Below are 11,635 nucleotides of genomic sequence, written 5' to 3'. Positions count from 1 at the left end.
AGTTGTAGTAGTAGTAGGAATAATAATGATGATAACAATTACCATGTAGTACTACTGTACTATATTCTAGTCAACATAATTGAAATGCAATATCATTTATTGATGGAGTCCAAATAATGTGACAACCTCTGGACCGCATAGGTGGCAAGCGATCGTCAGACTAGCTCCGCGGTAAGCAGGGGTCGGCTACTCCGAGTCCAGCCGTATTTATAGTACGGAGTACCTAGTACATACTAAAGTACGAGGTCGTAAAGTACCTAAACCTTAGGTACCTAGGGACCTTCTTCTACATACCTGAGTCCTACGGTAGGACTGACGGAGTACTTGTACTACTATAAATCAATAATTGATCAAACATCGAATATTACTGTTCAAGTTATGAGCTTTTTATAGCCTTGGAGTACTCCGTAGTACTCCGTATGTAATCCATACTAAGTATGTAGTACTCGTCAAGAATTTCCTACAACAACTATCACAACTCATGCTGTGGCATACATGATTATAATAATACTCACTACTACACTTACTCATCCTGAATCTTAATAGATCTATCTATTTCTAATAGAACAGTCATCACATGTCCCATACCATAAAGCAAGGCCTGAGCGCTAATCACCAACAACAGTAAGCCAGAACAGTTAGAACAGTTAGTCGGAACAGTCAGAGAGAAAAAAAAAAGAAAAGAAAAGACACGATGGTAGAGCATGTGGTGTGGTCTACCACCCAGCAACAGCAACAGACAAAGCAGGTCTATTTTTACAATGATGCAGATCAGGTAGGCTTTCTCGTCCAGTTTAGGAGAAGGAGAAGTAGTTTAGAAAAAGGAGAATAAAATAGAATAGTGAGAGATTAGGAAAAGAGGAAAGAAAAAAAAAGGAAGAAGCAAACAAAAATCGAGAAAAGAGATGCTCGAACCACCCGGATATTATTCCCGCCAATGTAACGCCGGACAATGAGATTCAGACCGAAATTGAATGGAGCAGGTTGGGTGGGTGGACGTTGGTTCTGGTCTCAACGAATATGCATGAAGGGTAAAAAAAAGGTTCAAAGGGCCAGCCTTGTCGGTGGTAGCAGGTATAAATAAGTCGGGTTGAGGTCGTCTTGTTTTTTTTTTGTGTGTATGTGTGTCCTCTTCTTTTCTCTTTTTTTTGCATTATTATTTTTTTTTTTTTTAACTGGCGGTACCACCAACACCGGCTCCTCCACCGTTCGCCGGCCCCAGCCAGACAATCTCGATGACACTGCGGCCGTCTTCGTAGTCCCGGGTATAGAACTGGTGGACGTTGGGACCGACCACGTAGGCATCCTTGAGCAGCCAGCGCTCCTTGATGACACCTTCCTGCTCCTTGTCGCGCAGAGGACCCAGGCGGTCCTCGTAGCCGCGGGGATCCTCTTCCCAGGTCTTCTCAGTGTGGTCAAAGTCGATGGCATCGTTGGGGGTGTCCTCGCCGTAGGTGTACTTGACGAGGGAGTAGCCGTTGGTCATGACCCAGAAGGTGCGGACGGATTTGCCTGTGATGTTGTTGGGGATCTCCTGCTGGTCAAAGACCCAGCGGCGGAGGACGGAGCGGCGGCCCGCGGCGGCGGCGACGGTGCTCATCTTGACGACGTCCTGGAGGTACCAGCTGTTCCAGTGGTGGAGCGACTCGATCTTGCGGCCGGACTCGTAGACACCGTCGATCTCGCCCTTCATGTCCATCTGGTAGAGCGAGGGCCAGAGGGTGAGCGGGGCATCGCCGAAGCGTTGGATGCACTGGCCGAGCTTCTGGTCGCCCGGCTGCTCGCCCCAGGACTGGCACTCGTCGTAGTAGGTGTCGAGGACGTCGAGCAGGGGCTTGGAGACGAAGACGCCGGCGCCGCCAAAGGCGATGTGGCCGAAGGTCTGCACCTGCCAGCTGGCCTCGGACAGGGCGCCGATGTAGTGGCGCTTGTTGACGTCGAAGAGCTTCAGCTCCTCGGCGACGGTGGCGAGGGAGGGCCAGAAGGTGTCGTCGTCGATGAAGCTGACCCAGGTGGTCCAGGGGCGCTCGGTGCGGATGATGTCGGCAAAGGCCTCGACGAGGCCGAAGTAGCGGGCGGTGAACTCGAGGGGGGACTTGCGGATGCGCAGGTCGAGGCCGCGGCTGCGGAAGTAGAGTTCCTGGGCGTCGGTGTCGTCATCGGAGTCGGGGACGAGGACGACGATGCCGGCCTTGCTGTCGCCGTAGGAGTAGAGAAGCGAGGGCAGCAGACGGTCGAGGCGGTCGACGGTGGTGGCCAGACCGAAGAGCAGCTTGGAGGTCTCCTCAATGTCGGAGTCGGCGGCGACGTCGACATCGATGACGCGCGGGCAGGGCACGGTGTGATCGCCGTTCTCGGCGGAGACGACCATGCCGCGTTCCAGGGTGGTGAAGGGGGGCAGGACGGGCCCATCGATGTCCTCGAGCGAGCTGAAGGTGGTCTGCGAGTCGACATGGCGCGGGCGGAAGTAGGCGCGGGTGTAGTTCTTGCGGCTGAGCCATTCGTTGAAGGGCAGGGGGGCGGCGACGGCCGGATCGGCGGGACAGTGTTTGGCGAGCTGCTGGCCGGCTGCAAGCCGGATCTGACCACCGGCAGCGGAGGAGGCACCGGAGGGTTGTTTGAATCGCAGGAAGGCGGCCTGATCGAAGCGTTCCATGCACCAGAAGAAGAAACCGATGCAGCAGATGGCTATCAGGGGGAAGAACGTCTTGAGCCTGAACAACGGCATCCTGACGGGGAGGTTGACGGCCTGGTAGGGCGGTTTTTCAAACATGAACAACGATTGTAGGAGTGTTTGGTGTATAGCAGGATCGTAGGTAGGAGTGGAAGGCTGCAGTGAGTGTCTAGACGAGAATCGTCGTAATGAAAACGTTGATCTGGTCTGGTCGGTCGGCGAGAGGAACCGTGGTTGTGATGTGGCTTTTTTTTTTCCCCGCTGGCCGGAGACGAAGGAAAGGAGTGAGGAAGAATAACGAGAGGCTGGCGTCGAGACCAGCGACACGTAGGAGTGACAATAAAACAGAGACTGATGGAGGAGAAAAGAAGAAAAGAAGAAAAGAAAAAAGAAGAAGAAAGCTGATCAACGATCACGGTCGCAGCGCACTCCAGGGCAGACAAGGAGTCTCGAGTGGTGGCGAGGGAAGAAAGTTGGGGGAGGGAGAAAGCAGGGAGGAAGAAGAAGAAGAAGAGGAGGAGGAGGAGGAGAGAGTTGAAAGTGGCGGACAGGAGCGGGCCTGGTGGAGAGAAAAGAATAGCAAAAAAAGGGTCGATCGAAGCACACACGCACAAGAGGATCTGATCGTCTACGGGCGAGTAGTGGTGCGATATTATCTTGGGATGAGGAATTGAACGATTTTTGCTCGGCGAGTTCTCCTGATTTGGTGATACCAGAAGCGACTAGTTGTGAGATGAGGAATGCAGACAAAATACCCGACAGTTATCATCCTCGATATTCCAGATGGACTATTATTTAAAAGAGTATCCAATCTGTACAGACCCTGGGTTGTATCTAAGTCTGTACAACTGCACCCACGTTCTGTCGATCGAGAATATAGCTAGGTATTATTCTATTGACCGAGTATTGACTACCTGAGTTCTGTCTATTCAGTATCCTCTTCTACCATTAACGATCATCTCGTCTGCAGAGTACTACGGAGTAAACTCATATGCTTACACTACTACAAACATTCTGCAGTAAATACATCGTTTCAGATTAATTCTCAAATGATTCTCCCCAGTCTTTACTGGTGCGACAAGACCCCTGGCACCCGAGGGTCGTTCGCCCCACGGCCGCGTGTACTACGAAGTACCGGGTATGTAGTACATGTACAGTTGACCACAGAGTAAGTCATACACTGTACCTGGTACTACTCTCACTCTACTCCTACTCTATAGACTCTACTCTCACTCTACTCCTATTACTCAATACTTCTACTTCTACATCTACATCTACTTCTACTGCTACTCTCTAGTCTACCTTTAATATCTACATTCTCCCTCGGAACCCTCAGATCCACGCATATAATGATCGACAGCACAGCCTCTCGCCAAGAACCACACACCAGAGGCAGAACCACCATGAGCCGTGTGTCAATGCCAACCTCTGCTTTGCACGCTCCTCGAGTTCGAAATGCAAATGAAACAAGCTTACCTTGGCACAGAAGTGGACTTGGCGAACCCTTCTATGAAATACATCTCCTATGTAGTATAACATGACTGCAGATCGATGACGTATTGCCACTATCTACATACTCCATACATACTTTGCATATGATTAACTATATAATGAATGTAGAATGAATGTACGGAGTATATCTCGGTTATACTAGATCAACATTTATTTGAGGCTAGTTCTATTCACTCGCTTATCTATACCTGCTGCCTAGATGCAGACGCAAGCAAGTAGTCAGTCATCATCCCCCCTCGTTCTCGCGTGCTCAAGAGTCCGTATTAACCGAGCTGACATTCCTTCGGGCCGACTCCTATCATCTAGTATGTACTATGTACTAACTATGTAGTAGGTTTATTCGCTAGACGGAATAGCAGACTGCATGTGATGTGGATAGATCAACAGGAGGCGAGGGCAGGTCAATCTATTCTTGGCGGCTTGTCTTAGACATCGGTCATATTCCGTTTTACATAGTTACATGGTTGCTACGATATACAATTTATTCATCAGCTGGATATAAATCAAATATATTCATGTTCTTGACTACGCATCTACTAACTGTTCCTCGCGGTCGTCAAAGTTCAGAAACTCCTCGTCCCGCGCCTCGTCCCCCATCACACCCCGCCACACCGCTCGCACCAGGTCGATCAGCCCATCGTCAAACGCCAGGTCGAGGCTGGGAGGGGGGAAGCAAAAGACATTCTCGGCAAAACCACTGCTCTGCACGGCTTGTGCTGCATCGTCGACTGCACTCGCTCGGCCCAGCTGCGTATATCGCAGGGACCACAGGATACGCGCGGGATGCACCAGCTTCTCCACCGCAGACTCCAGAAGGGTATGTCCTCGTGGACCGGGAATCGCTACGCTGCCGTAGATCACACCTGGCATATCATTAGTCATGACCCAGTGAAGATGCGTCGATTAAGAAAGAAGCAGCAAGAGAAAAAATTTCCCGATCAGGTTGTCGTTGATGTAGTTTTCATCAATGATGTACAGGCAATGTAGATAAGTTTGACAAGATCATCATGTAGGAATGGAATCATAAGAGATGCAGAGCGAGAGAGAAAAATCATAGAAAACTTACTTTGTCCAAGTGGGCATTCCCCGGTCTCGCTCGAATGCGCCAGGAGATAGACGGGTGGATCGCCTTCCTGACCGAGAGCGCTGCCGGGGAAGACAACGACTGCTCCCGAGGGTATCGGGCTCCCCTCAGCAGTAACAGGGAACAGATGGTCCAGCGGAGAAGCCACAATCGTGATCGACCGCGCCACCTTCTGACAGTCTGGCGTAGACGGGGAGGGAAGATCCCAGTGAGAGCCAACGACGTGGCGGCTAGTAACGGTCTCTCCATTCGACAGTTCTACCGCCAAGTGTGCCAAGTCGGCAACCTTAGATATGGCCTGAACGCCAGTGTTCAAGACGTATACGCCTCCGCCGACAGCCAAGGCGCGACAGCCTACTTGCGAGATCTCTGAACCCCCGCCCCACTTCGCCAGCAGGCTCCCAAATCCCGCTCCAAAGACACCGATCGACGCCAGATGCCTCTTCACCCGAGGAATGGCAAAACTGGCCGGTGTTTGTTGGGGGGCATCCTGAGACAACGACAGTGAGAGCAGGGGCTCATGAAGCTCCTCGGGTACCTGGAATCTGGAGGTCAAATATTCAGGAAAAGACATGGACAGGTCTTCCTCCTCCGCATCAGATGGCCCTTGATCTTCCTGCTGAGCCTTGCCAATGTGACGAAGGAACCGCATCAAGGTCCTCTTTGATTTGGTGGTGATCATCTCGTCTGCAAAGACATCCTCACGGCTGCTTGGCACGCGATACAGACCCCGCAATGCATCGGCGTCGGTGTCACGACTACCGCCTGCATGTGCATGGACCCACCAGCTTCCAACAGCCTGGAACTCCAACTGTCGATAGACTTTGGAGGACACTAGGGTGGGCAAAAGCTGGGAACGGGAATAGATCAGCTGGGGAGAGAGGGCGAGTGTATAGGCCCTAGAAGGTGACAAACTTCCTACACCAGTCTCAGTAGAGTCTGACGGGATGTAGACCTGGGCATCTTCAAAGGGCATCTGGCTGGATTCTAACTTGGCAAGTGAAGTTAGCGAGGCTTTCCTTTGATTTTTTGATTTCCTCTTCTTATTTTCCTGTTTTTTTTTTCCTTCCTCGTAGAAACTCACCTGCATTTACTAGATCAACCCATTCCTGGGCCTCCTGCAGACTAAAAGCCGCCTCAGAGCCTCCATAGTATTTGTTCTTGTCGACGTGCAGGACCTTCTTACCGGACCTCGACAGAGCTCTTTTCAAGCACGTATGAGTAACCGGGAGCGACGGAGGGAGTTGCAAGGAACACCACTCACAGCGCCAGAAGCGACTGAGCCAGCCCAGTTCCGGAGATGGTCACATCCCACAGCGTCTCGGTGAGCGACTCCATGCCGGATGGCAGGGGGGGGTGAAACCAGTCAACAGCTGTTCTTCCAACGAAGACGGGAATGGCTTTCTGCAACTATCATATCAAGCAGGGCCTAGCAAGGAAACGCCTTTCATAACAGGGACTTCCTGGCCATTGGGGCACAGTCTGCGTACAAGAGAAGGAAAGAAAAGTTGCTCCTCAGCTTCGCTCGAGAAAAAAGAGCTTCCCGCTAATAGTGCTCCACGTGACCTGTCCCACTCAGTCTCACTGCTGTGCTGTGGTCAACGAAGGGCGTCTTCATCTGCCCACGGTGCTTGGAAAGGTTGTCAAGGGAAGTGATGCCGGAGACTACGCTAATTGTAAGAATCATAGAACAGAGATGATTCAATCTACAGTCTACACACTCGACAGTCCTCCTCAGTAGCTTCATTTGCAGGACAGGATTCGATTATGGACCTTTCCAGATACGGCTAGATCCGAACACGCAAATCTCTTAAAACCAAAATTCATGCGTCAATCCGAGTTTTTCTTTTCCATGCCACTCTCGGTGCTCTGCACAGTCATGCTGCCTTCACTTCGTGACAGCATGTCTTCCTCTCAGATAAGGCCTTCACTGGACTTGTCGTTGTATGGGAGTGGTAGAATCGATTCGTCACTCTGTATCTGCTGCTCCGGATGGAGACATCTGATGGAAGCGGTTCGTTTGTAGTGATACATTCATTTCTATATTACATGTGCGGGTATCTGCATAACTCATCGCGGAAGACGTTCATCATCGTCATTTGAACGAGTGTTCTGGATGAGTGTAGGCCATCCATCCGTCTGATGGACATGTTTCGTAGAGCAGGAGTGATCGAGTCCAGGCAAGACTTATCAGGTCGATAATGTCTGGGTATTCTCCTGCTTCCTGAGACATCTGGCTCATTTTTATTGAACCCATGCCGTCTGTCTTCAGAAACCGGGACTGTAGCTTTGAAGGGGAGTACCGTTTCAGGTGTCAGACTTCACTCTTCAGTGTTCTCAACGATTCTGGCTCGGATTATTTTGACCTCCTCTATCGGTCGGTCCTCCCCGTTGGTCTTGACCAGTCCCATGCGTTGGATCACTCGCATCCCGCTCTTAACTCTACCGAAAATCGTGTGCTTCCCATCCAGCCACGGCGTAGGTGCCAGGGTGACGAAGAACTGGCTCCCGTTGGTGTTCGGCCCGCTGTTCGCCATGCTCAATATCCCCGCCCCGGTGTGCTTCAAATCCGTGCGAATCTCGTCTTCGAATTTCTCGCCGTAGATCGATGATCCTCCTCTGCCCGTCCCGGTGGGATCACCTGTCTGGACCATGAAATTCGGGATGATACGGTGGAAGATGACGTTGTTGTAGTACCCTCGCTGAGCAAGAGTCGCAAAGTTCTTGCACGTCTAGAAATAAACCGGGTTCATTAGCAAAGAGCTGTCTCTCTACCCCCCGCCTCCCGTTCGATCAAAGGCTTACCTTGGGCGCGTGGTCGTTGTAAAGCTCAACTGTGAAAGAGCCCTAGGAGCAGTCAGTCCCAGCTCACAATACACATTCTCATATACTAGTTACTTACCATAGATGTATCAAAAGCCACATCAGTCGCCATTTTGAAGAAGTCTGTCAAAGAATACTGTGTAGGTCTGCTGTGAGGGGGGAAAGCTGCCGGCAGTAACAGCTAAAGGTGAGCGGGCAGAAGGTGACGCGGTCTTGGCACTTACTCTACAGAATTGCAACAAACTGTGTGTCTGGGAGGAGACAACAAGCATCTGCTAGCATGGCTTAATTTTGCTTCAAACATTTTATCTCTGCTGCTTCTCTCTTTTCCCAAAACTTGGCTATATCTTTGCTCCGCTCAGAAACTTGTGTACACTCTCCACCATGGCCGAAGTCAGCCCCATGGCAGAGCTTCTGGGTCAGGCCATCTATCACTTTGAGGCCGTGAAGCCTTTGCTACCAACATACGCACATCTGCTGGTCTCTGCAATCTTTCCGATATTTATTGGAGCGCACGCCTCGCTGTCGAAACCCTCGTCTGCCGCCAAACCCTCCAAGCGTGACGACAACGGAGATGAACAAGACACAGAAGACGACGAGGAGGAGGAGGAAGAGACACGCGGACCGGTCCAGAAGATGGAAGGACTTGAGCCGTCCGATGCGCTCATGTTTCCTCTGACTGCGGGCCTGACACTGGGAGGACTATACCTGGTGATCAAGTGGCTGGAGGACCCTGCGATTCTCAACAAAATCCTGAGCTTTTACTTCTCGCAGATGGGTCTTTTCTTCGCCATAGCCTTCCTCCAGGACGCCCTGCATGTAGTCAGGTCCTTTGTCTTTCCCCGGCGGTATGCATACGGCGGGAAGGTCTGGAAAGTGAGGCAGTCAGAACGCATCTTTGCCGTCGTTGCACAGGGTTCTGATGGGAGCGAAGCGCGGCGGTCGCCTCTTCCGGGCGTCTTCAGCTGTATCCCTCTCCCGGAGAGTGTATCACAGGGTATCTGGGCTGTACGCCAGTTGGCATACCGGCGGGTACAGTTTCATGCTCATGTGCGGGGGGTTGTGGATGTCAAATGCATGATCGGGCTGCTGGACGTTGCTAGTGGCCTCATAGCCCTGTCGGCAGTTGGGTATTTTGCCTTTGTGACAAAGCCGTGGTGGTTGACCAACTTCCTGGGTTTCTGCTTCTGCTACGGGGCTCTGCAGTTCATGTCTCCCTCGACGTTCTGGACCGGAACACTCCTGCTGGGATCCCTGTTTTTCTACGACATCTATTTCGTCTTCTTTACACCTCTCATGGTCACGGTTGCGACCAAGCTCGATGTGCCCATCAAGCTCCTGTTCCCTCGTCCCCCAGCCGCGGGCCAGGCGCCTGATGCCGTTTCTCTCGCCATGCTTGGGCTGGGCGATATCGTCATCCCAGGCATGATGATCGGACTTGCTCTGCGGTTCGACCTGTTCATGTACTACAAGCGCAAGGGGGAACAAAAAGCACAGGCAGAAGGTGCAGGAAACACCTCCGTCAAGCCTACGTACCAGTCTGCCACGGGTGCCTGGGGCGAGCGGTTCTGGGCCCGCCTGTCACAGCAGAAACCCCGCGAACCCGAGCTTGCACCCCCGTACTCCGATGCGCGGGCGTTTTCTAAAATCTACTTCATCGCCAGCGTCGTAGGCTATTGTATCGGGATGATCGCGACCCTCATTGCCATGCAGATAGCCAACCATGCCCAGCCAGCCCTACTCTACCTAGTCCCCGGCGTTCTCATCTCGCTCTGGGGAACCGCTTTGGTTCGCGGAGAGGTGCGTGATATGTGGGACTTCTCCGATGCAGACGAGGAAGAAAATGACGACGGGGCCGAGACGGAGACAAAAAATGATGTCTCCTCTGAAAAGGCTAAGGATCACCGGAGCCTCCTCGCCCGTCTATGGTCGGGAGATATCAAGTCATTGGTGGTGAAGGAAGATGGAAAGAAGGACGGTACCACCAGCGAGGAGAAGACCGTTCTTGCCCGTGAAGACTCTTCCGCCGACGAAGGCAAGGAGGAAGACCTCCTCTTCATCAGGATCTCCCTGCCGCGCAAACCGAAGAAGGAGAAAAAGCCCACGGAAGCCGCTGAACAGCCCTCGAGCGAAGATGGAGAGGCCATCCTGGCGTCGTTCCCTTCGGGCGAGAGAGACAGCGAGCCGCCGGCGAAGAGACGACGAAGAAGTCCTCGGAACATGAATGCATGATGTATTACCATTAGATGGAAAAAGACGGGACGGAGTTGGGTATCACGATGTATTAAAATCATTTTTCTAGAACACTATTTAACTGGTTGTTTTTCTCTGGTAGAGGCTTTCTTTACTTTCACATCTCATTCTCAACTACCACTTCAAGACAGTCTTCATCTCCTCCCATCTCTGCGCCGACACGTCGACGAGCTGTCTCAGATCCTCCTTGCCAACCGTCCACCCGCCGTTCTTCTCCATGCGCACGATCACAGGGTTCCCACTCTGATCCTTGTCGAGAACAATGCACATTCGCTCCTGAGTCAGGCCCTCCTCGTATCCATCCGGGTCTGCCAGGATCCACCGCTGCTGCTGCTTATTCTGCTCCATCTCTATTGACGTAGGAAGGACAACCGCGCGCCAGCCGGCCGCCGCGTCGGCCTCGAAGACGCAAAACGAGGAACAAACGGGTAATCCACGGAGGAGGAGGGAGCGCGCCTCGTCCACCCGGTTGGAGCACAGCACGCTCTCGGCGTCGACGTCCCACCACGCGCGCGGGAGCTTTGTATCTCGCAGCGCGGCCAGGACGGCCGCCCACGCCGCGTCAAGCACATTTCCAGCCAGCGAGACAATCATCACATCAATGTAGAGTACCCAGAAGGCTTTGATTTCGCGCTTGCGCGGTTGTTTCAAGGAGGACTCCTTGTCTACCACGTCCACATCCATGGCTTCCCCGGTTTCCTGCCCCGCGCCCTCCAAATCCGGAACATCGTACCAAATGCGTAGATCGTCGGTTCGCACCAGGCGGCTGGTATGCAGCAGGGTGAGCAGTTGGTGGGAAAGCGATTGGGCGAGAGCCGAGGGCGGAGCGCCGGGGATGAAGCCCGGGGCGCAGCCGGTGCTGAGCGAGAGGTTCGGCACGAGCAGGTTCAGGTCTTGGATCTGTGATTCTTCGGGGTCTTCAGGGTCCTCCCCCGACAGCTTGCGGCGCTTGTTTCCTGCTCCGGTCGAGGAGGAGACACTCCACGAGGCAATGTCGTCTGTGTGCAAAATTTCCGCCCGCACACCACACACCGCGGCCGTGTCCCCGAGACGGACGACGGCGCTGCCGTTGGCGTGTGTCAGGGAGCCTGCGTTGGCTGAGGTCGCCCGGAACTGAGAGGGGGAACGGCCATTGGCACGGATGGAGGGCTGGTTGCTCAACGCCGGAGGGGAAAGGTGGGCGAGAAGATAGGCATGCGGTTGGAGGCTGGCGAACTGAGCGGGTGGGAGAGAGAGCGACGGCGTTGCGGCTGAGGGAACCATGGCGAGATTTCTTTCCTTCTTTCTCA

At 52.9% G+C, this 11,635-nt stretch overlaps 6 protein-coding genes across 6 annotated transcripts; 1 reads left to right on the top strand and 5 right to left on the bottom strand.

Annotated features, from left to right (window-relative positions):
• Nucleotides 1-1,171: 1,171 nt before the first annotated feature.
• On the bottom strand, nucleotides 1,172-2,728 carry ASPZODRAFT_146426 (hypothetical protein; the record flags this gene model as incomplete). Its single annotated transcript, XM_022725180.1, has 1 exon — nucleotides 1,172-2,728. One exon carries the CDS (start codon nucleotides 2,726-2,728, stop codon nucleotides 1,172-1,174), a length of 1,557 nt encoding a protein of 518 aa, XP_022577645.1.
• A 1,586-nt stretch (nucleotides 2,729-4,314) lies between these two features.
• Nucleotides 4,315-6,626, bottom strand: ASPZODRAFT_124350 (hypothetical protein). Its single transcript, XM_022721392.1, has 4 exons — nucleotides 6,535-6,626; nucleotides 6,355-6,473; nucleotides 5,253-6,257; nucleotides 4,315-5,049 (listed from the first exon to the last, which is right to left on the bottom strand). Exons 1-4 carry the CDS (start codon nucleotides 6,606-6,608, stop codon nucleotides 4,712-4,714), a joined length of 1,536 nt encoding a protein of 511 aa, XP_022577644.1. The 5' UTR covers nucleotides 6,609-6,626; the 3' UTR covers nucleotides 4,315-4,711.
• A 704-nt stretch (nucleotides 6,627-7,330) lies between these two features.
• Nucleotides 7,331-7,619, bottom strand: ASPZODRAFT_1223669 (hypothetical protein). Its single transcript, XM_022721322.1, has one exon. It carries the CDS (start codon nucleotides 7,525-7,527, stop codon nucleotides 7,366-7,368), a length of 162 nt encoding a protein of 53 aa, XP_022577643.1. The 5' UTR covers nucleotides 7,528-7,619; the 3' UTR covers nucleotides 7,331-7,365.
• ASPZODRAFT_1223765 (hypothetical protein) lies at nucleotides 7,444-8,364 on the bottom strand. The gene is made up of 3 exons (XM_022721323.1): nucleotides 8,173-8,364; nucleotides 8,076-8,117; nucleotides 7,444-8,002 (listed from the first exon to the last, which is right to left on the bottom strand). Exons 1-3 carry the CDS (start codon nucleotides 8,203-8,205, stop codon nucleotides 7,592-7,594), a joined length of 486 nt encoding a protein of 161 aa, XP_022577642.1. The 5' UTR covers nucleotides 8,206-8,364; the 3' UTR covers nucleotides 7,444-7,591.
• A 113-nt stretch (nucleotides 8,365-8,477) lies between these two features.
• ASPZODRAFT_19823 (hypothetical protein) lies at nucleotides 8,478-10,325 on the top strand (the record flags this gene model as incomplete). Its single annotated transcript, XM_022727487.1, has 1 exon — nucleotides 8,478-10,325. One exon carries the CDS (start codon nucleotides 8,478-8,480, stop codon nucleotides 10,323-10,325), a length of 1,848 nt encoding a protein of 615 aa, XP_022577641.1.
• Nucleotides 10,326-10,460: 135 nt separating this feature from the next.
• ASPZODRAFT_75012 (hypothetical protein) lies at nucleotides 10,461-11,609 on the bottom strand (the record flags this gene model as incomplete). Its single annotated transcript, XM_022730014.1, has 1 exon — nucleotides 10,461-11,609. The coding sequence occupies one exon, from the start codon at nucleotides 11,607-11,609 to the stop codon at nucleotides 10,461-10,463; it is 1,149 nt and encodes a 382-aa protein (XP_022577640.1).
• Between the last annotated feature and the right edge of the window lie 26 nt (nucleotides 11,610-11,635).

This window comes from Penicilliopsis zonata (assembly GCF_001890105.1).
Source record: "Penicilliopsis zonata CBS 506.65 unplaced genomic scaffold ASPZOscaffold_21, whole genome shotgun sequence".
Lineage (NCBI taxonomy): Eukaryota > Fungi > Ascomycota > Eurotiomycetes > Eurotiales > Aspergillaceae > Penicilliopsis > Penicilliopsis zonata.
Note: the sequence above shows the minus strand (reverse complement) of the source record. Positions and strands in the feature narration are given on the sequence as shown.

Bases quoted from the DNA above. Each gene is read 5' to 3' on its own strand.
- ASPZODRAFT_1223669 (XM_022721322.1), bottom strand. From the start codon at position 7,527: ATGGGTTCAATAAAAATGAGCCAGATGTCTCAGGAAGCAGGAGAATAC.
- ASPZODRAFT_124350 (XM_022721392.1), bottom strand. From the start codon at position 6,608: ATGGAGTCGCTCACCGAGACGCTGTGGGATGTGACCATCTCCGGAACT. The intron at 6,258-6,354 runs GTGAGTTTCTAC...TTGCCAAGTTAG, and splicing joins GGTTGATCTAGTAAATGCAG to AATCCAGCCAGATGCCCTTT. The intron at 5,050-5,252 runs GTAAGTTTTCTA...ATGATATGCCAG, and splicing joins GGAATGCCCACTTGGACAAA to GTGTGATCTACGGCAGCGTA.
- ASPZODRAFT_1223765 (XM_022721323.1), bottom strand. From the start codon at position 8,205: ATGGCGACTGATGTGGCTTTTGATACATCTATG. The intron at 8,118-8,172 runs GTAAGTAACTAG...GACTGCTCCTAG, and splicing joins TGGCTTTTGATACATCTATG to GGCTCTTTCACAGTTGAGCT. The intron at 8,003-8,075 runs GTAAGCCTTTGA...GTTTATTTCTAG, and splicing joins ACAACGACCACGCGCCCAAG to ACGTGCAAGAACTTTGCGAC.